This window comes from Sporobolomyces koalae, assembly GCF_050403365.1.
Source record: "Sporobolomyces koalae JCM15063 DNA, S_koalae_JCM15063T_v1_ctg6, whole genome shotgun sequence".
Lineage (NCBI taxonomy): Eukaryota > Fungi > Basidiomycota > Microbotryomycetes > Sporidiobolales > Sporidiobolaceae > Sporobolomyces > Sporobolomyces koalae.
Window position 1 is genome coordinate 30,941 of NW_027481765.1, and position 25,486 is coordinate 56,426.

Below are 25,486 nucleotides of genomic sequence, written 5' to 3' on the forward strand. Positions count from 1 at the left end.
TCCTCTCGAGCATTCGAAAACTCTTACATTCGAGCCGAGATTCGTCTTCATTGTGAGCGGCGTTCATCTCAGATACGTGACGGTTCGAATCGAAGAGTTCAAGGTCTTGTGGCATCGCAACGGACAGTGAAGGGTTCGGGGTCGGTGCGCTAGACCCGAAGCCTAGGAAGTGCTGCAGAGCGGTCGAGATTTGGGACAGGAACGTGCTCAAATTGGTCTTCGTGAGAGCTGTGCGACGTTGTAACCCTCACTTGAACTTGTGAGATGGAACGCTTGCGACAAAGTTTGCATTCTGGGTAATATCCTACCTTGTCGTTTCTCTCGCGCCTGCATGTCAGAACAAGCTCGCTCGAGGTTGAGACGTTCGAAAAGAGCCAAGCGTTCGAGATTTTGACAAAGCGAAACAGCGATCTGATCGTAGAGCTTTGATAGCGATTCGAGAACATCTTTGTGCCCAGAGAACAACGGGTCAAACAGCTCTTGATGAGACTCTAACGCGACAGACTACCTACCGTTCAGGTAGTCATCTTCTTCGACAACTTTAGCGCGATGGTCAGCATGCATCGTGGCATGGTCGCATCGAGCGAGAGGTCCGTTCAAATCGAGAAGAACTAGACGCGAGGTTGACATGACGAGGACGTCCCAGAACAGCGCGAACAGCAGCTTCAGTCTCGTCTGAGTCAATCGAGCGAGACTAGCGTCGATCCGAGCAGAAAGCAATGCCGAGCGTGAGACAGCAAGATGAGAAATATCATGAAGCGACGCTGTTCACTTGGCCTTCGCTATCCCGAAGCACAAGACGCGCCATGTTCAACCTTGTCGCACGGCCGCTTCTCAGCGCCTCTGCTCGCCCTCTAGCTCGCATTGCGACGCCGTCGTCGACCCCGCTCTCGCGCGCGTTCTCTCAACTGTCTCTCACTCGTCCCGCACTCCCTCCGACACTGCCACGACCAAGTGCACTTGAACAGCAACACCGGACTTACAAGATGCCGAGCTGTATGAAGAAGAAGGCGAGTCCTGTGTCGAGGAATTCGGGTGCTGGCAAGACCGCCAGGAAACACTCTGCTCGACGAGTGAGTAGCTTCGGAATGATGTACCCAGGGCGTTCCACTCACTTTACTTATTCCCTTTGTGTGTCGGCTCGGTCGTCAGGCGAAGCGAAGACGTCAACGTGCGAAGAAGATCAACTAGGCTAGAATGGATGCATCAGGGGACTGGAAGCTAGGATGCGGCGCAGCGGTATACCCAGGAGGAACTGTATTGCAGTCGCACTCGGAACACAGCAAAGGACTGAAGCTCAAGACTCGAGAGACAGAGAGTCGGAAGTATTCACGGAGCAGCAGCTGCGATTCTTCTTGTGGACCAAGAGCCCGTAGAGCGACAATTTCGTCGCATCAGTATGGGTTGATGCTGCGCGTCGAGTCTGAGCGAGACCAGAGAACGGTGCTGTGCCCGAGAGAGGCCTGACCCCGAAAGAGTATTTGGCAAGTCGCATGCCGCGCCCGGCCGCCAGTTCAAGGGATCTCGAACGGCAGCTACCGGCAATGTCAGCTATGCGCGACAGACTGCCAGCGGAGTGAGATGCTCCGGTAGGGATTACGAGAGCGGTTGATTTGATGAGCACGACGCTGTCGCGAAAGGCAGAGAGTTGGCAGGGATGAAAGGCATACGATCAAGTGCACGTAAGCTGGCACAGACTCGAAGCTTGGCCCATGCAACTATGTCACGGGCCAGCGGAGAATGAGCGAGAACGAGTAACAGAGGCTTGCCTGGCTTCCGCTCTCCTTTCTCTCGTGTCTCTCTTTGTGAGCTTCGGCTGATCGCTGATGGGCGAGCGCGCAGAGTATGCGAAGGATGTCGAAAAAAAAGATCATCGTATTCAATGCGTTTTGGGCAGACAGGATATGCGGGAAGGAGAAATTCAAAACTATACCACGCTGTAGCGACCCGCAGCGGCTCCTCCGCCACCAAGGGGTTGACGTTGCTCCGCCTGTGAAATTTCGAAAAGGCTAGAGAGCAGTCACAAAGATATTGACAGCCTTTTGTGCTCACCTCGAGCGCCATAGTTGCTCCTTCGATGAGGGCTTGCTTGATTTCCGCAATCGCATGTTTCACCTGATTCGGTACGATCGTTAGCGAGCGTTACGCCTTGCGACGTGTGAGCACCCAGAAAAGAAGACATACGCGGAACTCTTCGTTGGACTCGATCAGCAAGTGGAGCTTCGGGAGGTCGTTCGGACCAGGTTCCTTGCCAGGCTCGTAGAAGATACCCTTGTTCGTGATCGAGGCTCCAGTCGATTCGACAAACTATGCCCAAAATATGTAAGCGAAGCCCCCTCCGCCTCATCGTGAAAAGACAGCGCAAACGACTCACATGAACCATCGTCTCCTTGTTCGTGACCTTCCAACGAGCTTTTTGGGGGTAGTCGTTGATCCAGACAATCGCCTGGAAAAACAGTGGCGCTTGGTCAGCATCGCGCGCGATACCCGGGAGTCTGTTGGAAACGAGAACTCACATGGTAGTCGGTAGCATCGGGATCGCGGCGCCGCGCAGCTTCGGTCGAGTTGTCCGGCTCCGCTTGCGGTTGTCTCCGGCTCTTGAGCATGGCGTTGAATTTGGCTCGGACGCTCTCGGCAGCAGCGGTTGCGGCAGATTTGCCAGCTGCCAATGCCTCCTGCTCTGCTTTCTTTGCCGCTTCGTCCGCTTCCTTTGCAGCGTTGTTTGTAACTCCTCCTCCCGTCGGAAGTGCTTTGCCCTTCTGCAAGTCGGGCGCTGGACCTCGCATGATCTCGATCTCGAGATCGGCAACGGTCTGAGCCGTGCTCGTTTCACCTTCTTCTCCTGCCTCCGCGTCTTCTTCTCCCGCCTTCTTCTCCCCTGCAGGACCTCCAGACTCGCCGTAGGCCGCGCGTTCGGCCCGAGAAGCAGCAGCGCGCTCGTCGTCGAGCTTCTCGAGACCCTTTCCTCCGAATCCAGATCCTGCAGCTTTCGCATTGCCGGCTTTGACTTTCTCAGCAAAGGCTTTCAGAAAGAAAAAACTGTGTCAGATGCTGTCGAGTCAAGCGATGAATGCAAAAAGGTTGATGCGACTGACCTTCTGCCATGGCTTTCAGCTCGGCAGGCACTTCGGCGTTCGAAGCCTGGAGCGCCTTGAAGATATCGTACGAATACTTCTCCTGTTCGGGCGTGATGAAAGTGACGCAAGTACCTGTATTACCCGCTCGTCCTGTTCGTCCGGCACGATGGACATAGTCCTCCATGTGATTCGGCACGTCGTATTGGATGACCATCTTGAGTTGTTTGACGTCGAGACCTCGAGCGGCAACCGATGTCGCGATCACGATCGGACACGATCCATTCTTGAAGTCGACGATCGTTTGGTCACGATCGACTTGTTCGCGCCCTCCATGAAGGGGCATGCAGGTGTAGTTCTTGTTCTTGAGCTCGACGAACAGTTTGTCGGCACTCTCCTGGCGCTCGACGAAAATGAGAGCACGGGCATCCTCTTCGTCATTGAACAGCTTGCCGAGCAATTCGAGCATCCGATTGAACTTGGAATCTTCAGGTCGGACCTCGACAACTTGGGTGATCGTGTCGGCAACCACTGAACGACCACCGACGGTGATCTCGAGCGGGCGCCGCAGAACTTTACGCGCAAGAGCCTCCATCTGTCGAGGGAATGTAGCCGAGAAGAGAACGGTTTGTCGGTCGGGCCGAATTTGACCAATGATTTTCATGACCTGTTCCCACCAAATTTTGACATTAATCACTGGCAACCTTCTCCTTGCCTAACCGAATCGAAGGGTCACTCGCCTGAGGTTCGAAACCCATGTCGAACATGCGATCTGCTTCGTCGAGAACCAAGTAGGTCACGCGCTGCAAGTTGATCAGCCGGCCCGAGTTTGTCGTCAAGAGCTCGATCATGCGTCCCGGAGTGCAGACGATGACCTCGGAACCACGCTTCATGTCGGCAATGTTGTCCTTGAGGGGCATGCCTCCGTACGCGCACGAAGCCTGAGCAGGCAGCAAGCTTGTCAACGCGTTGATCTGCAAGTGCTCTGGGAAAAGGAGGATACCCACGCGCAGACCCAATGCTTTCAAGAAGGGCTTGCACTCCTTGTAGATCTGAGTAGCCAATTCACGCGTCGGCGTCATGATCATCGCTACGGGTCCATCCATCGGACGCAGAGGAGGCTGGTCCTTGATGTGGCGGAACATGGGCAAGATGAATGCCATGGTCTTGCCCGAACCCGTCTTGGCAACGCCGATGATGTCGCGACCTGACATGATCGCTGGAATGGCCTGGGCCTGAATCGATGTTGGCGCAACGTATTCGAGGCCTTTGATAACATCGATACTGTCACGCGGCTCGACCACCGATTAGCCTTTGAGAGAGAGGATTTCCAAGGAGATCAGGCGAGCTCACCAAGCCGCAGGCAATCCAAAGTAACTCCATTTCGTGGCAGGCTTCGGAGGGTCGGCGCCTCGAATCTTGATGTCGTCCATCTCCAGTCGCAGTAAATCGACCTGTTCTGGAGTGAGTTCTTCGACTTCTGGCGGCGCTGAGTAGAACGCTTTCCGGAAGGGCAGGTAATCGATGTTTTTGTGATCAGGGGCTTTCAATTCTCGACCCTTCTTGACATTCTTGGCAGCCAGACTGCAATTCTCCAGTGTATCAGCACCAGCCAATCTTTCGGTACGGGGCGTGAGAATACTCACGCAAGAATATCCTTTGCTGTCATACCAGTGTGCTCCTCCTCGACTTCTTCGTCTTCGCCGCCTTCCTCTTCCCCATTCTTCATGACAGTCTCCTCCTTGACCTTCTTGCCTCCGTTCAGCTTCCGTTTGTCCTCTTTCTCGACATTCTTGACTTCTTTGTTGACCTGGCTCATGAACGCGTCGAGCTCGTCCTCCTCTTCATCTTCTTCAGGCTCCTCTTTCGTAGTTTCGGCTTGAGCGTCGGGAGCGTCTTCCATCTTGACATCTCCCGACTCTTGTGCCTCGTCGACTTCCATCTTTACCGAGGATCCTTCGGTTTGTTGGATTTCCCTCATGCGTTTCTCCCGCGCTTCGGCCGCACCTGCGTAACTCGCTCCTCCCTCGAGATCTTCCTCGTCCTCTTCCTCGTCTTCGTCTCCTTGACCGACAGTCGATTGAGTCAAATCCTCGTCTTCAAACTTGATCATTCCAATCTTTTTCGATCCCGCGTCATCATCTTCTCCTCCCATCTTCATGCCCCCTCGGGCGAGCTGGTTCTTGACCCCAGCTCCGAACGAGAAGGTAGGTTTGTTGGGTAACCCGGCGCCAGCTGGCAACGTGTGCGTTTTTTGAAACGCTGCATTCTTGTTGTTGAAGGGTGAGAACGAGGTCGTGCCAAGTCGAGAAGCGATCGCAGCAGCGGCAGCTGCAGCAGCTGCAGTCGCATCTGTAGGTGATGCTCCGAGAGCCGAAGCGGCTTTCGCTTTCGAGGGTGCCGATGTGAGGGAAGTCGCCGAGGAGACAGGTTTCGCCGGGAGGGCAGCAGAAATTGGAGGGGCAGGTCTCGCAGGGAGACCGGCAGCAGGTTCAATTTTGTGCGAGATTGATGACGCAGGGGCTGGAGCAGCTGCGGTCGAGGCAGAGGAGCCTGCACGAAGCGGAGAGCCTACGAGCGGAGTTGCGACTTTCGGAGTCGAACCGGCGGCTTCTTCCGCTTTCTTCTTCTTCCAAGCTTCGAGCTTCTCCCGCTTGAGTCGTTTCTTCTCTTCCTCTGCAGCAGCTGCTGGATCAGCAGTTGCAGTCGGCACGGGAAGCGAAGCAGCGCTGTCGGATCTTGGCGTTGCGTGACCATCCGTCGGCGTGGCCGACTGAGGTACAGAGTCGTGTCTTGTTGTGCGCGTAGGAGAGGGTGAGCGAGTCCTCCTGCGGTCGGTGCGCCGCGAATGGGAATCGTCTTCGCGGTAGTAATCTCGCTTCGAGGAAGTGTGCCTGTCGTCTCGATCTCGAGCTCGCTCGCGATCATCATCGTACTCTCTCCGACGTCGCGAGGACGATCCAGAGTAGCGGTCGTCGTCCCCTCGGTCCCTGCGAGAGTCGCGTTCATCGTGGGCACGCGATGACCTGGAAGAGCGATGCCGGTCCCTGTCGTCGTAGTCTCGGCGGCGATCATAATCTCTGTCTCGGTGGCTGTCCCTGTCCCTGTCGCGTTCGCGGTCTCGGTCATAGTCACGGTTGCTGCGACTTGCTCTGCGATCATAGTCATAGTCGTCCTCGCGATCCCGATGTCGGTCTCGCCTGCCGCTCGACGATGACGGCGAAGCTTCTGCATCTGCGTACTTGCGACGTTTCGACGAGTGCGAGTGCGACGAAGCGGCGGGAGAAGGCGAACGAGGCATTGTCTCGAGCGGCGCGGACACGCGGGGAGAACAGCGGCAAGGGTTTTGTAGGGTTCCCTGTCACTCGTCGAGGTAGATGTCCCCTGAGGACGGTCGAGAGTAGAGTGAGTGGTGCGTGGGCCGCAGCAAACCCGCTCGAGGCTCGCCAACTTTCTGTCTGGGCACCATCCCGCCGGCACGACTTGTCCTCAGTGTTTGCACCCACGGCAGCTTTGCCCACCTGTCTCGAGAACTCGCCTGGACGAATACGAGCGATCGACACGTGTGATCTCTCCAACTGTCTCAACTTCGGCTACTTGTCGGTACCTCGACTGCCGGAACATGCTCTTTTCGTCCTCGCCGGAATGGAGACTCGCCAAGGCCTCGAAAGAGTACGTACTTGCGATCTTGGTACATCTTGTTCCCGACCGTTCACAGCACTGACCGTCTATGACCGATCACTTCCCCACATTACTCCTCCCCTTTCCCTTCCTCTTGCGAATACAGTGAGGAACGAGCTGTCGAGATCGAACAGGCGAATCGATTGCTCGAACGCTACCAGGACCAGCTCACCTCGAAGATCGAGGCGGAAATTCTGTCTTCGAATGCAGCCCAAATCGTCGAATCGTGCGCTCGTACCCGCTCGATAAATCCTAATGCGGATCCAGCTGACAGGACATGATTAATTGCACGAGCTAGAATCAAATCCCGCAAGGAAGGATGGAGTGCCACGAGCGTGACCCTGTGCTTCATCAAATCTGCGATAGCTTCGAACGAGCGCACCAACGCCTTGACCGAAATCCTCTTCACTCCAGCCTTGACACACGCCATGGAACTTGACAAAGAGTTTGACAGGACGGGCGAGATCCGAGGCCCTCGTAAGGTTGACGCCTGCAGTAGCCACTCATCGAGTTGTTCCTGATGTCGCTCTCTTGGGCACAGTGCATGGAGTTCCCGTGACGTTCAAGGACCAGATCGATATCGAGAGTGTCGACTCGACCATGGGATTCACGCAGTGAGCACTCGCGTTCAGACAAGTTTCCCATCCCCGTCATCCCTGACGCTTCCAATCTGTTGCGTGTCTTCTCTCCCCTCGCTTTTGACCCTCTATGCTGTAACTTTACCTCGCCGCCTCCAGTCAAAAGAACAATCCAGCGACTGCAGATTCGACTCTCGTGTCGATCGTTCGAGCATCTGGAGGGATCGTGCTCGCAAAGAGCAACGTCCCACAAACGATGTTATCGTTCGAATGCGCGAACCCACTCTTTGGGGCCACTCGCAACCCTTACGATCCGAATCGAACTCCCGGAGGATCTTCAGGAGGTGAAGCGGCGTTGTTGGCTTCGGACGGTTCTGCCCTCGGGTTCGGTTCCGACGTGGGAGGGTCCCTCCGGATCCCGAGTCACTTCAGTGGATGTTTCGCGTTGAAACCTACCTCGAACCGATTCCCGTCGAGAGGATGTCGAGGTACGAATCGTGGATTCGAAGCGATCAAAGCTTCGATGGGTCCAATGGGTCGGTCCGTCGAGGACGTCGAATTGTTGACCAAGGTCGTGTTTGAACGGGTCAAGGCGCAAGAGCTTGGCAGGTTCGAGGAAGTGCGTACCTCGGGATACCAGTCCGTTACCTTGAACAAGAAACTCAGGTTTGGGTACTACCTGACGGGTTCGGAACCTTTTCCTTTGAATTCACCTTGATTCGATGGCCAGACCAGCTGATCCTTGTCATCGGTCACCAGATGGGTTCTGTCATTCCTCACCTGCCTGCTCCAGAGCCGTACTCGAAACGGTCGAAGCGCTTGGCAAACAAGGTCACGAAGTGATTGAAATACCGCCCCCCAACGGCAAGCTCTCCCGCTTTCTCCTTCAAAGCCCGTATTCCTTTTCCGACGATCTACTCGAGCTGACTTCGGATTCGAATACAGCGCTCGACGCGATGGAAATATTTGTCGCTCTGACCTCTGCGAATGGCTGTGAGTGGTGTCCCGCACAGCTCAAACTTTTGAAGCGAATCTCGATCAGCCGTCGCTGATGCTAGAAGTCCTTTGGTACCGACCCAGATGAACCGTTACTCTCGAACCTCATGGGCGACCCACAAGAGAAATCCTTGTTCCTCGTTACGCTAGGTCCGAAACTGCCATGGTTCCTAAGATCGTTCTTGGCGTACGTCATGGAAGCTTGGTTGGGAGATGACAAAATGGCGAGATTGTTGCGTGTCAGCCGACGCAAATCTGCTACCGAGATGCAAGCGTGGCAGTGGAAACGGTAAGAGAACTCACCCGCTTCGGACCATCATGCCCCATAGCGCTGAATGATCGTGTCTCTCTCTTCGACTCGGAAAATTTCATCAATACAGAGATCAGTTCAATGACAAGTTCAGACATGACGTGTTTGAGAAACACAACCTCGATTTCGTCGTCTGTTCAACTCAGGCGACTCCAGCATTGAAGCATGGGCAAACGTGGGACTTGTCCCCTCTCGCGATCGGAACCATCTTGTACAACGTTGTCGATTCTGCAGTTGGACTCGTACCCGTCACGCGCGTTTCGTCTACTCTCGACGCGGTGACCACTTCCTTTTTTGACAAGATCTCTCCTCGAGCTTCAACTCGAGGTTCGAAGTTGGTTGAAGCACGAGTGTATGGAGCTTCGATCGAGACTCGACCCCACGAGAGGATCTACGATGCGAGCGAGATGGAAGGGTTGCCGGTCGGGATTCAGCTAGTTGGAGGATGGGGTCAGGAAGAGAAAGTGATTGAAGGGATGAAGGTGGTCGATCGGGCTCTAGGCAAGAGAGGGTTCGGACCTGGAGAGTTTACCAAGAACTTTGGCCAGCAGTACGAGCGAGTCTATTGAGCTTCCTCTCCTGATTCATTCGTTACTTTGCTTCGAATGAATTATGTACATTGCGGATGGTTGAGAACAAGATGTGAAATCTAAGTATCGAAGGTGAGACAAGGTCAGCACTTAGGAATGAGAGGTTGGTTTGCTGAGAAGCGACAAGGAACCCGTACAGTCTACGCGACGTCCTTTCCTGCCCTTCGATCTTCTCTTCGTTGGTTGAGCTGCGGTGTCAAGAAGGGTACGTCGGTCAATACTCGTCGCGCGCTGAGAAACGTTGCAAGGTCTGGTAACACTTGCCCATAACTTCTTGCAATCCCGATACTAGTTTTCAGACATCCCTCGGAATCAGTTTTTTAGCTACAAGCTGAAGGCTTTAAGGAAAATTGAAATAACTTACAGCTTGAAAGAACTGTTCAGAATTGACCATACCGATCGATCCAGGGTGGGGTTTTTCGAAAGTCAGCAATAGTGCAGGCAAACACTACGAACGAAACTCCCTCACCTCTGCACATTTCGGTTTGTCGTAACTGTGCCGATCGAGACATTTCATACTTTCCTGTACGCGTGAGGGAGTCAGGACCGGGAGATTTACAATGCCATCTTTCTCTATTTTGCTCGTGCGAGCCAAGTCGTCGAGAGAGGCAGGGGAGGAGGAAAGAAGGGAAGGTTACCTCTCGGGCTTGTGCACAAGGATCAGCAAACTTGGTATGTGCCCCTCGACCGCGGAAAGCATCGTCGTAAGAGGTCGGTTGAGATCCCGAAGGAATTTCGGCGGGATCGGAAGTGTTCTTCGGTGGTGGGACAGGTTGAGGTAGCGAGAATGTAGGCATGAGTCTCGATCTCTAGGCGTGTTGGGAGATAGAGAGAGTGAAAGTCGATCGACTGGCGTAGACGCGCGCGCGCGGCGGTGCAACTCGCGAGCATTAATTACTGTAATTGACTATTGCGTATTTCACAACAAAAGTTCGCAAGGAACCTTATTATAAGTTCAAGAACGGGCCACCCGAATTCCTGAAGAAAAGGGCGCCCTCGCCCACGACAAGTGGGTCGGGCCAGCAATCTGTAAACGGTCCATCACCCGTCTCCCGTCGATGCTCAGCTATCGTGCTCGCAATGCACGTCAGCTTCAGGTACGCGAAGAGATCGGAGAGAAGACTGCACTTGCAAGTACTACCAACTCTTCACTAGCTTGTTCTACCACCTCTTCACTTGCACTCCAACATCTTCACTTGTACCGTGATCTCCGCCGCGCGCCTCATCGTCGAGCTTGGATTCGTGACGCTTGACTTTCTTCGCGTCATCGTCGTATGTCAGGATGCGGCTGTCGACACCCGGCTCACAGGTCGCTTGCAGACCCGTCTTGACCTGCAAGAGGTGATTCATGAAAGCATGACCTCCTGCGAGCAAATCGGTGAAACGCGCAGGGTTCCATCGCGCGGTCTGTCGGAGGACAATTTCGAAGAGGTTGCGAACATTGATCAAATCTCCGCGAGCCAGAGGGCCGATGGTGTCGAGAACAAGGTTGAGGTCGCCGGCGAGATCTTGTGCGTTGGTGGCTGTCGATTCTGTGCAGCGCGCGTACAAGGTGTGCAGACGAGCCCTCTTGCTTGTCGATCTTCTGCTGCCAGTCACAACAGAGTCCCCACAGTCCGGGTTGTCCCATCGTGCTGTGCGATATTTAATAATGGCGTGCGCAACAAGGCAAACAAGGGGAGATGGATTGGCGGTCGAGAGGTGCGAGCTCAAGTGAGGTAAGGCAAACGCAAAGAGGGCAAGTTGGCCTGAGGATTCAAGGTGTCAAGATCTGGTAATACTGCGAGTCGAGCGATGCTGCCGTTCGAGTACGAGGGCAGCCAATTGTGTAAGACTCGGCACGCCGCGCGTCGGACTTGCCGCGGAGAAAGCGTCTCGAGCTCGCGCGCGCGCCCTACCGTGCCGTCCGTCTCTCTTTGTCTCTCTCTCTCTCTTCTCCCTTGTTCGATCACCTCTTCACTTGCACTACCAGCTCTCCACTTGCACTCCCATCTCGCGACAACAAACGAGAGTCACAATGCCGCCCAAGAATCAAGATGGCAGGGGGCTCAAAACCGATAACTTTGCGAGGCGGAGCGTCGTCGCGTACATCAACTCGAATCTTTATCGAAAGACCGAGATTACAGGTACGCGAGTCTTCTGCTCAAGCTGACCGGCAACGAGCCGAACGGACGATGTCGACGATCTCCTGCTCGACTTTGAATCGATCGACCGTGTCTGGATCTATCTCTAGAAGAGGCATCCGGCTGTATCACGTCAGTGCAGTCCTTCGAGATCTGAATGCATGAGGTCCTGGCCTTGTGCTTCTCTCTTCAGTCGAAATGATCAGCGATGGCAACGCCATGCTCTACTCCGAGGTAGTGTAGAATCGCGAGGTCCTCACGTCGGTGTCGGCCGAAGAGGGCAACCACGGATTGCCACTGCGTACGCGTATTGCAAAGCGCCTCGAGCTGGATTCGATCTACGACTACATCGCTTAAATCGAGACCGGCGCTCCGAACGATCTTGTACATCACCGAGTCTGCGTCGACTCCTTACCGAAAGAGCACATCGACTTGGCGTCGACGCAGACTCGGTGATGTACAAGATCACTGGGAGCGTCGGTCTCGATTTTAGCGATGTATTCATAGATCGAATCCAGCTCGAGGCGCTTTGCAATACGCGTACGCAATGGCATTCCGTGTTCATCCTCTTCGGTATCAGTCGGACCTCGCGGTTCTCTGCTAGCTCGGAGTAGAGCATGGCGTTGCCATCCCTGATGATTTTGACCGTGAAGAGAAGCACAAGGCCAGGACCTCGCAAATTCAGACCCCGAGGGACTGGACTGACATTTTGCAGGCGGATACCTCTTCTTGAGATAGTCCCAGACCTGGTCGATCGATTCAAAGTCGAGCAGGAGATCGTCGACAGCGTCCGTTCGGCTTGCCTTTTGCTTGTCGATCTTTTGCTGCCAGTCACGACAGAGCTCCCACAGTCCAGGTTGTCCCATTGCGCTGTTCAATATTGAGAATGGCGTGCGCGGCAAGGCGAACAATGGGAGATGGATCGGCGGTCGAGAGGTGCAAGCTCAAGTGAGGTAAGGCAAACGCAAAGAGGGCAAGTTGGCCTGAGGATTCGGGTTATGTGGGTGCTGCTTGTTCGGAGGGTCCCACAGCGGGCGCAGGAGAATGATGACGCAGGGCCGTGTATGAATGATGATTAGAAGGTTGTGAAGGGTTTCCTTTGCTTCCTCCAGGCTCTCGAGCAAGCAGCGAAAGAGGTCGCGCCGGTGCCGCAAGAGGGATCGCCTGCCGAGGAGATTGTGCCGAAAGTGAGCAAGGACAGGAAAGGAAGAGGAAGGCTGTCTCGTCGCGCCACAAAAGGTAAAAGAGTAAGCTTGATGCATGGTCGAAGTTCTCTCTGCTTGCTCTCTCCTGGTTAGTGCCGCACCATGTTGCAATTCGTTCCGTTCTCTTCAGGCCTGATAGTATGCTGGCAGTGGACGGTCTTGGCTTATTCGAAAGAGACACTGAAAGAGGTGAGACACAGTACCCCATTTCTATCCGAGCGACTATGATATTGCTTTCTCTTCCTAGAACCCAAATTTCTCCGCATGAATGGCACGACAAAATGTGTTTCGCTGATTGCAGAACCCTATGTGGGTTGGTATTTGAAACGCTTTGCAATCAGAACTTTTTCTTCTTAAATCATCTATGGTTTGCGTTTCTTCTTCTGCTGCTTGTCGACCAAGCTCGACGTCAATTGACTGCGCTTCTTCTTCTTGCCTCCCATGAAAGCTTTCGCGCTCTTGTGATCTCGACCGAGGTTGTCCTCCTTCTTGACCGCGTAAATGCGTACGATCCAGTTCTCCGACGTGAACGCCTCGTCTGGATACATGCCTCACAAGAACATCAGCGCGCTGTACATGATAGAGAAAGGACAGTGCAAGTAGACTTACCGAGAGTGTCGAGCTGGATCTGAGCCGCTGGAATCGTCTGCTGTCGCACTCGATCCTGAGCTGGTCCACCTCCAAACAACTCGTTGAAGCTGAGACGCGGTTTCCACCTGATTCAGTATCGAGTGACAAGGCAAGAACAAGTTGCTACATGACTGGGGCTTACCGATAGTAGCTCATCTTGTACATCAAGCTGTTCTTCATCGTCTCGCTCGCCTGGTCATCAAGTCGGTATTCGCCTCGAGGCGTAAAATACTTCTGCTCGTTGACTTCCTCGGGCCAGATCCCTTCCGAAATCCTGACCATCCACAGGAACTTGTTGATGTCGTCGCCAGAGAACCCGAGCAGGCCTCCAAAGATGATCAGGACGTAATCGACGTCGTGTTTGCGCAGGAGCGGGTACGCGGCTTCTTCGCGCACCGACATGATCTTGCCAACCGTGGCGATGCTGTTTCACAAAAAACTCGGAAGGATCAGGATCTAGGACAACGTTGAATGCGAGCGCCTCGAGAGCAAGGTTGGTCTTGCAACGCACTGGGTGTTGTTCCACGTGTTATTGTCAACTAGCGTCGTTCGGTTCGAGAATCCAGCAATCTGGTACCCGTAGTCCCACCAGGACATGATCTTGGCATCCTCTTTCGTGTTTTGTCGAAGCCAGTAGTAAGCCTCGCGGAAGTCATCAATGATTGCCTGCGACCCATCGGGAGCTCGACTCGCGAGGACGACCGAAGGTGACGAGTAGGCGGTCGAAGTCACCCACGTGCAGTGCAGGACGAACAGGAACGACATGAACGTGAAGGCGATGATCGGTACGAATCGAGCATCGAGACCAAAGATTCCAGTCTTGTGCGCTTTCGAAGCGGTCGAAGCCTTCTTCTTCTTCTTGGATACAGCGGAAGAAGTGGTACCTTCAATTTCGGCGGCGATCGCATCATCGTCTTTCGCGACAGGGGCGACGACCGAGGACGATCCGGTCGAAGAAACGACGGCGGCGTCAGGCTCACGCGGGTCGAGGTAGGTCTGGTAGAGCGACGAGATGGCGACTGCTGCGGCGACGCACACGACTGGCGTCAAAGTGAGCATGAGGCGAACCATGACGCCGGCAAAGTACGACGCGAGGACCGAGTAGATGATGACAAACACGTGCTCGTCACGCAACTCGCGGAAACAGATGTACACTCCGGCGGGGAACAGGTACACGAGCATCTGGAGGTCGAAGAAGAACGATGGCCAGGCGGTCGGTTGATGCTCCGAGACGGACGAGACGAGGGGTAGATGCACGCGCGCGTATCCCGTGTCCCACAGCGAGTAGAATCGACCGGTCCAGGGTGCGATCTTGCCGCTCTTGGTCATGAACCAGAGGGCCCCGATTCCAACCGCAATGCCAAAGGCGAGCGCCGAGCGGAACAGGATCTTGAACTGCCGCGCAGGGACGAGCGACTTGACGAGCGTGACGAACGCGATGATCTGCAAGAGACCAAAGACGCCGAGAGACGACATGTGCTCCGAGGTGAAGAGAGGCAGGAAGCCGACAAACGGCACCTGCATCGATGCGAGGGTGCCGATCGCGTAGAATGACGAGTAGGCGGTGTAGAGTCGGGCGTTGTACCGACCCATCAGGAGGAGGACGAACACGTGCAGCGGGAGCATGTTGGTGATGAACGCGTAACCACCTGCGAGATGTCTCGATTGATCAGTCGTGTGCGGCAATGAAGGAGCAATAACGATCCGAGCACACGCACCCCATGCAGCGACCATGTAGAAATAGAACAGCGCCGTGATGGCAGCGTACAGGACCGAGCCGGTCTTGACCGTCTTGATCCACAGGTAGAAGGTCATCATGAGGATAAAGATCGCGATCGCCTCGTTGTCGTAACTGCCCGCGACACTCCTCGAAATGTATCCCGGCGCGATTGCGATGAAGAGGGCTGCCCACAGTCCGGTAGACTCGCGACTGCCCTCTTGCCCGACTTCCTTGGCGAAGAAGTAGGTCGCGAGCGCGGTGAGTCCGGAAAAGGCGGGAGCGAGTTGGACGCACACTTCCCGAATGTCGACCGGGATTGAGAACGTGTGGAGCATCTTCCAGATTAGACCACTCGTGACCATGAGGCCGGGATACAGCGTACCACCAACGACTCGACCGAGGGGATACCAGGCAGTCGGGTCGAACCAGTTCCAGAAGGCCTGTCGAAGATGATCGGGCATCAGAATGGGGGAGTAGGCTGCGGCTGTCGCTGCTCGCTCACATAGAAACCCTCTTGCGTCAAGACTCGAGTTGCCCGAAAGTTGAACCACGGATCGAACCTAGGAATCGACGGACAGAGGTTCAGTGTTCCAGGTCGAGAATGCCGCGAGGAGGCCAGGGGATGCTCACTCGTGGATGATCGACTCGAACCGCACGACGGCGAATTCACGGGATGCGACTGCAGCGCCTGCGATCAGAAGGAGGATGACTGTGCGCAAGAACGAGCGCGAGGTTTCCGAAGTTGTTGGCGACAGCTTGAGCGGCGGGTAGCTGTAGTTGGCCATGACTGCGAGCAGGATCCTGCGCTATAAACAGCGCCTTTCTATAGACAGCGAGAGGGTCAGCGGACCGACGAAACCGTTGCCAAGCGAGGCATTCGCCAGGGCACGCGCAGCTGGCAGGACACGGCCGGTCAACAAAAGACGAGAGCTCACTTGAAGTCAATTGGGATCGCTGTGAAAGAGTCCCGTCTCGGAGCCGAGTTGGAGATGAGGTGGTGGTGCTGCGTCGGGGATGATCCGGCGCGTCTTGCGTGCGAGGTCTGGACACCTGATGTGTACACCTGGATATAGGAGAGTCTCCTCCCTTCTGAATCCGTCGAGCAGAGTCGAGGTAAAGAGACAGGAATCGACGACGGGCGTGTCTCGCAGCTCGACAACTCGTCGTCGCGCGTTGATCCTCTTTGGCCGTAGCAGCTTTGCTCAACTAGACTCGACTCACGAACATCCTCGATACTCTTGGAAGACTATGCACGTCCAGCTGTCGCTACCGTTTGTCCTCCTCGCGCTCGCCACGTCAGCACAGGCGGCCCTCTTCCGGTCTCCAAACGTCAAGTCGCTCACGACCCGGTCGTTCAAGAAGACCGTTCAGGGTTCACCAGTGCGTTCTGAGCGTGACACGGGAATCCTCACTTGTGCATATGGATTGACAGTCTGCACGTGCCCAGAAATTGACCGTTGCCGCCTTCACCGCCCCCTGGCAAGTCTATCTCTCGGGGTGCTCCCTCTCTCGATGCTTGTGCGAATACTGACACCCGTCGATGGGACATCGATACAGGTGTGGATACTGCAAGCAACTCGCGCCAGACTTGGATAAAGTTGCCGATAGCCTTAAAGGGCTCGTTCAGGTTGGTGCGTCGTGCCCTCTCTCTTTTCTTTCTCGTCTCGACCACGAACATTCCTCAGTTGATTCGTAAAATGGTTCGTGACGACTAGTCAACGTCGATTGTGACGAGGACCAGAACAAACAAATCTGTGGAGAATATGGCGTCCAAGGTGCGTGAACCAAGGGTCCCGTTAACGCAACTCCTGGATTCTTCCTGCTGAAACAATTATTCTCGAGTCCCTCAGGATTCCCAACCTTGAAAGTAAGTGTGCGCAAGATTGCGAGATCGAAGCTTTGTTATTCACGTTTCTAAATCGATGGACGACAATAGCTCTTTCCCGGCGGTTCTGCCCCTCCCCGAAGTGAGTCTCGTTTCCTCGCCGATTCCTGAGTTGGGCATCACCAGATGCTCATGTTTTTTCTGTACTTGTATACGACAGACTACGACGGTCCTCGAACCGCGAAAGACATCATCTCGCATGCCACCAGTTCGATGCCTACGTTTGTCAAACGTGCAACCTCGCTCGAAGACCTCGAAGGTTTGAAGGTCAAGGTAAATGACCATCTCGAAACCTGTTCCACTTGTAACCTGGTCGATATTGACACGGTCCTTCGCTCCCTCTCCTGATTCTCTAAACAGGCATCGTCGAAACCTATTTCATTGTTAATCACTTCGGCAGGCAAAGTGACTCCAATGTACAAAGCGCTCTCGACCGATTTCCACAAACATCTCGATTTCTATGCCGCGAGGGACACGAAAATCGGACCAGCCGGATTAAAGGAATTCGGGGTTTCGAAACTCCCAGCGTTGTTGGTTCTCAAGGGACCAGATCAGGTTGAGCGATACGAAGGTGAGTGATATCTGGCTTGTGTTTCAGAAACTCCGAGAGTTCTCTTCAAATCTCAAGAACGCTGTTGTTTCAAACAGGTCCGCTCAAGTATGACAAGATTCATGCGTTCCTCGCCTCCCATTCGGGATCGAAACCTGCGAAAGCTCATTCTGAACTCTAGAGGAGAAAGGCATCCCGCTCTGCAATTTTTTAGTGTTCTAATGAATCTCGACGATTCGATTTGGTGGACAAAAAGAGGGAAAAATAACATGAGAAAAAAAAAACGGTAAGAAAATGAACAAGGGGTTCAGAAAAGATCTAACAACATGCACGAGAGGGTTTTTTCAAGCACGGTTGAAGATGGCAGGGTCGTTGAAATCCCGCTTGCCCTCGGCGCTCAACTCTCGACTCCTCGCAGGTTCGAACGGAGTCGTGTCGGGACCTTGTCGAGGTCCTCGCAATTGTCGTCGTGCTTGAACACCTTTACGAAGCGAGTCGAGCACGCCAACAGTCGTCTCCCACGAAATGCATGCGTCCCTGTTTGGGAATTACAAACAAGAAAAGTTCAGTGTTTGCAAACCAGCCGAATGATGAGACAGAGACTTCGTACGTGATGGATTGGCCGTAAGTGAGCGTGTGAGGTCCCGATGCAGGGATACTCTGTTTGCCTTCGACCAAATGCGACTCGATCATGACACCCATGATGTTTTCTGCCGTCTCGGCCGATCCCAATTGCTTCGACACGTCTTCGGCGACGAGCACCTGACGTTCATGTTTTTTCTCCGAGTTGCCGTGCGAGCTACAGAACCGTTACGGTTACGCGATCGATCCACAAGTTAGAACAACCGCGCAAAGATTATGAAAGAACACAAAAGAGGCTCGCTCACCAGTCAATCATGATCTTGTCCGACACTTTGGCTTTCCTCAATCCCTCGGCGGCCTTCTTGACGTGTTCGGTCGAGTAGTTGGGTCCACTGTTGGCGCCACGCAGGATGACATGGCATGCAGGGTTGCCTTCGGTCTCGACGACTGAAAAGGGGGAACACGAGGCATGCGATCAGTATCTTGATACCACTGAACTTTGAGGAACACAGCGAGTTGACATACTGGCCGAGATGCCCTGTTTCGTGACCGACAGGAAAGAGTGAGAAGTCGCGGCGGATCCGATGGCGTCGATCGCGATTTGAAGGTTGCCGTCGGTGCCGTTCTTGAATCCGATCGGCATCGACATACCCGAAGCTGTACAAAAAGTCTTCAAGTCAAAACTAATCTCGAAACTTGACGGATCCACAAGTCGACGTACCTAGCTCGCGATGCACCTGGGACTCGGTGGCTGCAGACGATCGAGTCAGTAGAGTCCTTCGACCTAGAGCAGTTGAGCGGGTACCTACTGCGTGCTCCAATCGCTCCCCACGACATGAGATCGGCGAGCCATTGCGGCGAGAGCGAATCGAGCAGTTCTCCAGCGGTCGGGAGTCCCATCTCTGCGATCTCGAGCAAGAGACCACGGGCAAGGCGGAGACCCTTGTTGATCTGGAACGTGCCGTTCAATTGCGGATCTGGAAGCAAGAAGACAAGGGGTTTGAGCACTGGCATACGAGAACCAGACAAAATTCGAGGTGGTCGCACCGTTGATGAGACCTTTCCAGCCGACGGTCGTGCGGGGCTTTTCAAAGTAGACGCGCATAAGGATGTGGAGGTCTTCGCTCGCCTCGTCGGCGTACTTTTTGAGGAGAGCGGCGTATTCGAGAGCGGCTTTGACATCCTGTGAACAGTACCGAGCCAAGGTGAGTTTCGCCAGTTCCAGATTATCGTCTCAAGGAGAAACTCACGTGTACCGAGCAAGGACCGACAATCTGTGAGCATGACACGAGAGAGGCGTGAGTTACGGGCACAACGAGCGGCGACTAGAGCAGCGCGACTGACGACTAGGAGACGGTCATCCTCTCCCTTGAGAATCTCCTCGGCACCTTTTCGTCCCTCAATCACGGTTGCAGCAGCTAGGTCACGCAGAGTTTCGGGTCAGGCTGGAAACGAGGATGCAGAAAGGCTCAGCAGCGAAGACGACTCACCTCGGAGACTGAGAGGGTAGTCCTCCATGAGAATCTATGCATCAACGGCAAAGCTGGGTCAGCTCTGCGTACAACAAGCAGGGTGGGGGGAGGGAAAGTTTCGCGGGGGGAAACTATGACGAACTTGAGGCGGGATCAAAGGACGGATGTTGCGGATGCGGGTGTCATCGAGGTCGTTCAGGCGAGCCGACTTGGACGCATGGCTCGGCGTGGAGGTTCCGTTGGCGGAAGGCATGACGATAGGGACAGAGGATGCAAAAGAGCGCGGTTAACTGCGGTAGGATGTCTGGAACTGAAAACGTTCAAGGGTCGAGCTAGAATTGGTCAGATAGCCGAGAAGCGAGCTTGCAGGTATGCGATCAATACGGAGATGTAGAGGAGCGACCGCGCGAGCAGAATCGGAGAGACCTTTGACCAGGCCTAGGGCGAATCAGAGTCAATGAAATTTGTAATGTGTGCAGAGTCAAACACATCGAGCCCACATGACAGCTACTCCGCTGGCCGGAAGACAGCAAGCCAGAACGAATCTTCGGGAGCAGATAGCAAGCCAGGCGGAGCGCTCGCTTGGACCCCACAGTCTCCAGCGAATAGCAAGGTCAAAGGGGAAGAAAGTTTAGCGCGCAGCTTTTCAGCAGGATTCCGGAGGCCCATTTCTTCACGTGCATCTACGGCATCTCGAAAAGTACTGTGCATCATTTCGCTCGAGGACAACGCAAAGCGCGGATGTAATTTGACTCAGTACGTTAGCGAGTGGGCCCAATAGCTGGAATTTCGGAGCTTGTGTGAAAATTCCGCGGACCCCAACGTTAACGTCAGAAGTCACGTTGCCGGTCTTGTTCAACTCACCGTCAGCACTGGCTTCTCGACTTCGCCCTCTCGCACGTAGCATTTACTCGGTGTATAGACCAAGTGTCACCGTCTCTGCGCTCTCTGTCGAACGCACCTCGTGTTGGTCGTACCGTTCATCCATTCACTCTCGCTTCAGCTCCTCGGGCACGATGGGCGTCCAAGACAAGTGGAAGGTCGCAATCGTGGGTGAGTGGTCCTTAGCTTGTTAGCAACGAACCTGAGCGAGATGGCACGCCGACATGACGTTTCCAACTCGCTCAGGCGGTCCTCTATCTCTCGTCCTGACGCGATTCTCATTCGATCTTGCTGCTGGTCACCAGGAAGTGGAAACTGGGGATCAGCCATCGCTCGCCTCGTCGGCAAGAATGTCAAGGAGCGTTCCGACATGTTTGACACCCAAGTCGAGATGTGGTGCTACGAGGAAGACGTGAGCTCCCCTTTCGAGTATGCCAACACCCTCCAAGCTGACTGTTGTCGCCTATGTACTGGTAGTTTGAGGGACGCAAACTGACAGAGATCGTGAGCGCCGGGAACGAACCCCCTCGTACTGCGATGAGCGCAGACACTGATCTGGACACCTTTGTATGCCGGGATACAGATCAACGAGAAGCATGAGAATGTCAAGTACCTACCCGAAGTCGACCTCGGAGACAATGTACACGCCGAACCCGACCTGCTGAAAGCCGTCAAAGGCGCCAACGCTCTCATCTTCGTCATCCCGCATCAATTCATCCCCGATACGTGCAAGCAGCTCGAGGGCCACATCCCCAAGGATGCGCAAGCCATCTCGCTCGTGAAAGGTGTCGAGGTCAAGCAGGACAAGATCCACATTTTCAGCGAGGTGATCAAGGAACACCTCGGGATCGAGTGCGCCGCTCTCTCGGGTGCCAACATTGCCAACGAGGTCGCCAAGGACAAATTCAGCGAGACGACGATCGGTTGCCGCGACCTCGACGCCGCCAAGAAGTGGGCCAAACTGTTCGAGACCGAGTTTTTCCGGGTCGCGGTCAACAAGGACGTGCTCGGAGTCAGTCTCGGCGGAGCCCTCAAGAACGTCGTCGCAGTCGCTGCCGGTTTCATCGATGGGCTCCAGTGGGGAAACAATGCAAAAGTGATTCCAATCTCCTGATTCTACGTCCGTTCCCTCACTGATGAGTGTCTGTTACAGGCTGCGGTAATGCGAATCGGTATGCTCGAGATGAAGAACGTGAGTGACACAGTTACTTCCGAATGCAAACAGTCTTGCCACGAACGGCAGATTGACGCGCCAATTTGCACGTTCGCAGTTTGCGCTCGAGTTTTTCCCCGGAACGGAAGCCGACACGTTCGTGCAAGAGAGCGCTGGTATCGCCGACTTGATCACTTCGTGTCTCGGAGGCCGGAATCGCAAGTGCGCAGAGGCCTTTGTCACAAGTGGCAAGGTAAGTAAAACATTCCTTCGGATATATGCCTCGCTTAGATGGCCCTCAGCTGACATTCGCGAGTATTCTGAAACCGTTTTCAGTCCTTCGACCAACTCGAGAAGGAGCTGTTGAACGGCCAGAAACTTCAGGGTGTCCAGACCGCGTTCGAGCTGCACAACTTCCTCAAGTCTCGCGGCAAGGTCGACAAATACCCGTTGTTCACTTTCGTCGTAAGCTACCTGACTTTATTCCTGCTGAAACGATCCTTTGAATGCAATCACTGACAGTTTTATCGGTGATTGCTATAGTACCGAGTCGCGTACGAAGGCATCAAACCGGATACCATCACCGCTCACATCTAGACCCTCGAGATTTTGGAACGGCAAAATCCCAAACCCGCTCCTACTCTCTCTGTCATTGTCCGTCTGTCTCCTGAATTCGCAAAGAAAATCACGTTACACTCGCAGTACATCCTCCACTAGAAATCTCTCTCTCTCAGTATACACACAGAAACAGAACAAGCGGTCCTTTTCCTTTCTTTCTTTGAGTTTAGTAGTCTTGGGTCGAAATGCAACAGTGCTCCACTTTCCGGTGTTCTATCCCTGTTGCGAATTGGCTTGGACAAGCTCATTCAGAAACGCTCAGACGACAATGCAGAACGTAGGTGAAGCAAATTCGAGAATTGCGTAAAAGCTACAGAAAACAAAGCTAGACGAAGGAACTGTTCACGAAGAAGGAAAAGGTACTGATTGAATTTTGCGAGAGTTGCGGGGGAATAGACAAAACGAGAATTGGGGAGGGGAAAAAATCAGGAAGAGCACGACTTGTTCCCAAAACAAGCGAAAGCTTTTGGCCGATCAGAGATCTGCCATTCCACCAAGCGGGATTGGGAAGCCACCGAGGAATTCGCCTGGACTCGGCGTGAGATGTAGGCAAGCGCCTCGCTTTTCGAGAGCGATTTCCAGGGTATCGATCTCGTCTTCCGTCCAATTGAAGTCGTCGTGCTAAAGGCGATCGGAGAGTGCATTGATGTTAGCATATGCGAGTCAGACTGGAAGGGTTTCACTGAATGATCAGGCTTACGGAGACACTGACACACGTCAGCCCGCGTGCGAATTTGCTTTTGACCGTCTTGTTCACTTTGGTACCACTATCAGCAGGGAGAGCAATTACTCGTGAGTTCTCCGCTGAGGTATCTTTTCAAAGAACATGACACTTACTCTGCCTTGGTTTCGACGATGTTGCGCGTGATCGTCTTGTTGAGCCACTTGGCGACAGTTCGAGGACGGACTGCAGGACTGTGCCTCCATGAGATCCTACATGTGCAAGTTCAATACGTCAATATCGAGCGAACGTCAACGAGAAGGAAGAAGCAAAGGCGGCACGTTTTGAGGCTGGGCGGCAATTGAGCAAAGATTCCAGAGGATGCTTGCGGTCCATCCCACGTGAGTCTTTCGAGCTTCGGGAGATAGGGCAGAATCGCGTCGAGGATGTAACGATAGTCTGCGATTCGTTCGAGCACTTCGCCTGAGGGGTCTCCCACGACATAATTCTTTGGCTTTGGCGGTACGTTGCCCTTGAAGGTGCCGATCGGCGGAGGAAATGGCTCCCAAGTACTCGGAAGACTAAGCGACAGCGTCGTGAGCTTGTGACCGTATTCGAGCATCATCAAAGCAAAATCGTAGCGAGTAAAGTAGTCCGGGGGGTTGCAGACATCGAGGTTCCTCAGTGTTTCTTCTGACTGTGGGAATGTCAGAGTGTAAGCGTCTGCGATCAAAGATCAGGAGCCAGTTGAAATAGCGTACTCCTTCGAGAATGAAAGACATTTCAGAGTAGGTCGTGTCGAAATCGGTCAAGGAGAGGCGTTTCAAGCCGACTCGCTTGCTGTCCGCTTCGACGTCAGAGTCGCGGTGCTTGTCTGACATGTACAGATCTGTCTGTTCCTTCCTCATCTGTCTTCCGTACATCACCTCTTCCTCATGCAAGGGTCCCTCGGATGCGCCTTTGAGGTGGGTGATCTCGAGATCTTCCAACTCGGGGCATTTGTGCAACAGCTCGATGATACGAGGCACGGTGACCATGAACGGATGAACTCGGCTGGTCGACGAGCAGATCTCGAGCGACTTGAGTTTCGGCAAGTTGTGCAGAGCCTTCAAAAGAGGTTTACTGTTGAAATCAAAGGTGGAGGTGGTCAGCAATAATTCAGATATACACCTAACCCTAAAGGAGCACGCACGTTGCGGATTCGGGAAGTTTGGGCTTCAAGACGAGCTTCTCGAGATTTTGGCATTTCTCGATGAGATTGATGTAGAGTTTGGCGCCGCTTGCACCCATGCCGTGACCAGCACCGGCTTGGATGAGTAGCTGTTTGATCAGCGAAGATAGACCGTTTGTGCTCGTAGCGGCATCTGTCTCGTCTTCGAGGTGTTGGCGAACTGCGCGGTCTTCATCCTGGATACGCGCAGCATGCTTCGGCTCTTTGATGCTGTCGAGAAGCAATCTTCCTTGGAATGGAGTCGAGATATGCACTCTGCGGTACAAAGACTTGCGAGCGGCATGGAGGAATGGACGCGAAATGTAAAGAAGCGGCAGAAGCGGGTCCGAGGGTAGTCCGTCCTGGTAAGTGCAGTCGACCGATGCGAGCGACTCGTCGCTGTCCGATTCATTGGCGTTGCCGCTTCCATCGGTGTCTGGGTGGTAGTCGTCGTCGTCATCGTTATCCGTTTCGTTCCAGGCCGAACTCTCATAGTCATCCTCATCCGTATCATCGCGGATGTCGTCGCGACTTCGGGTGACGTTCGTGACCTCGCTGCGAGTCGCTGCCTGAGGGAAACCGCCAGGGAGGTTCGTGGCACCGGAATATTCGAAGACTGGTGCTTGAGGGTTCAGGGTCGATGCACCACCTGGGGCCGCAGTTGCAGGCAGATTGCTTGCGGGTTGTCGAGTATTGACCGATGGATTGGCAGGAGCAGCAGGCGCAGGCGGAGGAGCCAGACGAGTTGGTTGAACCGGACCTGCACCGCCCGCACGCGCAGCGGGCCCCAATCCAAGCACGCCTCCGAGCATGTCGAGGAAACTCTCGCGCAGGAACGCTTCATCTGCATCCATATCGTCATCTGGATCTCCAATGTTGTTACTGCGTCTGATCTCTGCCATGGTCCTGAACGCGCCCTCGTGTTCCATAGCGCTGAGGACGTTCCTCTCTCGACGTTCCCTTTGTCTCCTTCCAGACTTCCTGCCTGTGGGCAAGTTCGCACCGAACTCGAGTCCAGTTGTGCGCTCGTAGATCGTGATGTGTTCGACAAACTCGACGATGAGTTGGATGATCTCGGGAGGGAGCCAGTTGATGGTCGCCATGTTGTCTGATTGAGGCGACGCGAGAGGCGTGAGGTAGACACGTTGCGCGCGGAGGCAAACTGATCTGGCGAGTCCGGAGCTTTCCGGCGCGTGACTGATGTGCGGGTTGAAGTGGTGATGGTCGAGATAGAAGGAATATCAATGCGGCGCGTGAATACGTAGGCGTGAGCGCGACGAGCCTGCTATAATAGTGAGACATGTCGGTTGATCTCGACTCAACGTGGGGGTCAACACAGCTTTGTACACATTATCACAGAAGTAACTACAATACCTTAGAAACACTCTGCAGGAACGAAGAAGACAAACAATAGGAAAAAGCGGAATTCAAGCTACAAGTTTGGCTGACATCGGTAATGCTCGCTGTGCTATGACGGCAACAGTCTGTATGGATCGTTGATCAGTATTTGCCGATCGACTCTTCAGGCCAACTAAGCCGCTTCATAGCGTTCCGCACTTCCGCATT

At 54.2% G+C, this 25,486-nt stretch overlaps 8 protein-coding genes across 8 annotated transcripts; 4 read left to right on the plus strand and 4 right to left on the minus strand.

Moving 5' to 3' along the window:
* Window positions 1-806: 806 nt before the first annotated feature.
* JCM15063_003794 (uncharacterized protein) lies at window positions 807-1,191 on the plus strand (the record flags this gene model as incomplete). The annotated part of the gene is made up of 2 exons (XM_076676838.1): window positions 807-1,073; window positions 1,153-1,191. The coding sequence occupies 2 exons, from the start codon at window positions 807-809 to the stop codon at window positions 1,189-1,191; spliced, it is 306 nt and encodes a 101-aa protein (XP_076535820.1).
* A 736-nt stretch (window positions 1,192-1,927) lies between these two features.
* On the minus strand, window positions 1,928-6,375 carry JCM15063_003795 (uncharacterized protein; the record flags this gene model as incomplete). Its single annotated transcript, XM_076676839.1, has 10 exons — window positions 1,928-1,990; window positions 2,053-2,115; window positions 2,185-2,307; window positions 2,375-2,446; window positions 2,517-3,022; window positions 3,096-3,741; window positions 3,815-4,015; window positions 4,082-4,358; window positions 4,428-4,658; window positions 4,721-6,375. 10 exons carry the CDS (start codon window positions 6,373-6,375, stop codon window positions 1,928-1,930), a joined length of 3,837 nt encoding a protein of 1,278 aa, XP_076535821.1.
* Window positions 6,376-6,696: 321 nt separating this feature from the next.
* On the plus strand, window positions 6,697-9,208 carry JCM15063_003796 (uncharacterized protein; the record flags this gene model as incomplete). Its single annotated transcript, XM_076676840.1, has 9 exons — window positions 6,697-6,746; window positions 6,862-6,981; window positions 7,054-7,232; window positions 7,297-7,369; window positions 7,493-8,019; window positions 8,093-8,197; window positions 8,279-8,326; window positions 8,414-8,618; window positions 8,710-9,208. The coding sequence occupies 9 exons, from the start codon at window positions 6,697-6,699 to the stop codon at window positions 9,206-9,208; spliced, it is 1,806 nt and encodes a 601-aa protein (XP_076535822.1).
* Window positions 9,209-12,919: 3,711 nt separating this feature from the next.
* STT3 (dolichyl-diphosphooligosaccharide--protein glycosyltransferase subunit STT3) lies at window positions 12,920-15,692 on the minus strand (the record flags this gene model as incomplete). Its single annotated transcript, XM_076676841.1, has 7 exons — window positions 12,920-13,095; window positions 13,167-13,255; window positions 13,330-13,611; window positions 13,699-14,836; window positions 14,906-15,347; window positions 15,410-15,467; window positions 15,538-15,692. The coding sequence occupies 7 exons, from the start codon at window positions 15,690-15,692 to the stop codon at window positions 12,920-12,922; spliced, it is 2,340 nt and encodes a 779-aa protein (XP_076535823.1).
* Window positions 15,693-16,155: 463 nt separating this feature from the next.
* On the plus strand, window positions 16,156-17,523 carry JCM15063_003798 (uncharacterized protein; the record flags this gene model as incomplete). The annotated part of the gene is made up of 9 exons (XM_076676842.1): window positions 16,156-16,287; window positions 16,355-16,386; window positions 16,465-16,538; window positions 16,623-16,682; window positions 16,758-16,774; window positions 16,844-16,874; window positions 16,953-17,065; window positions 17,153-17,363; window positions 17,441-17,523. 9 exons carry the CDS (start codon window positions 16,156-16,158, stop codon window positions 17,521-17,523), a joined length of 753 nt encoding a protein of 250 aa, XP_076535824.1.
* A 163-nt stretch (window positions 17,524-17,686) lies between these two features.
* Window positions 17,687-19,649, minus strand: JCM15063_003799 (3-deoxy-7-phosphoheptulonate synthase; the record flags this gene model as incomplete). Its single annotated transcript, XM_076676843.1, has 11 exons — window positions 17,687-17,879; window positions 17,953-18,141; window positions 18,230-18,371; window positions 18,450-18,581; window positions 18,646-18,675; window positions 18,734-18,901; window positions 18,972-19,107; window positions 19,175-19,198; window positions 19,269-19,342; window positions 19,415-19,448; window positions 19,539-19,649. 11 exons carry the CDS (start codon window positions 19,647-19,649, stop codon window positions 17,687-17,689), a joined length of 1,233 nt encoding a protein of 410 aa, XP_076535825.1.
* Window positions 19,650-20,412: 763 nt separating this feature from the next.
* On the plus strand, window positions 20,413-22,028 carry JCM15063_003800 (glycerol-3-phosphate dehydrogenase family protein; the record flags this gene model as incomplete). The annotated part of the gene is made up of 8 exons (XM_076676844.1): window positions 20,413-20,449; window positions 20,584-20,690; window positions 20,756-20,782; window positions 20,862-21,374; window positions 21,432-21,470; window positions 21,550-21,684; window positions 21,768-21,896; window positions 21,975-22,028. 8 exons carry the CDS (start codon window positions 20,413-20,415, stop codon window positions 22,026-22,028), a joined length of 1,041 nt encoding a protein of 346 aa, XP_076535826.1.
* A 495-nt stretch (window positions 22,029-22,523) lies between these two features.
* On the minus strand, window positions 22,524-25,023 carry JCM15063_003801 (uncharacterized protein; the record flags this gene model as incomplete). The annotated part of the gene is made up of 6 exons (XM_076676845.1): window positions 22,524-22,670; window positions 22,750-22,816; window positions 22,887-22,982; window positions 23,052-23,407; window positions 23,472-23,832; window positions 23,903-25,023. The coding sequence occupies 6 exons, from the start codon at window positions 25,021-25,023 to the stop codon at window positions 22,524-22,526; spliced, it is 2,148 nt and encodes a 715-aa protein (XP_076535827.1).
* Between the last annotated feature and the right edge of the window lie 463 nt (window positions 25,024-25,486).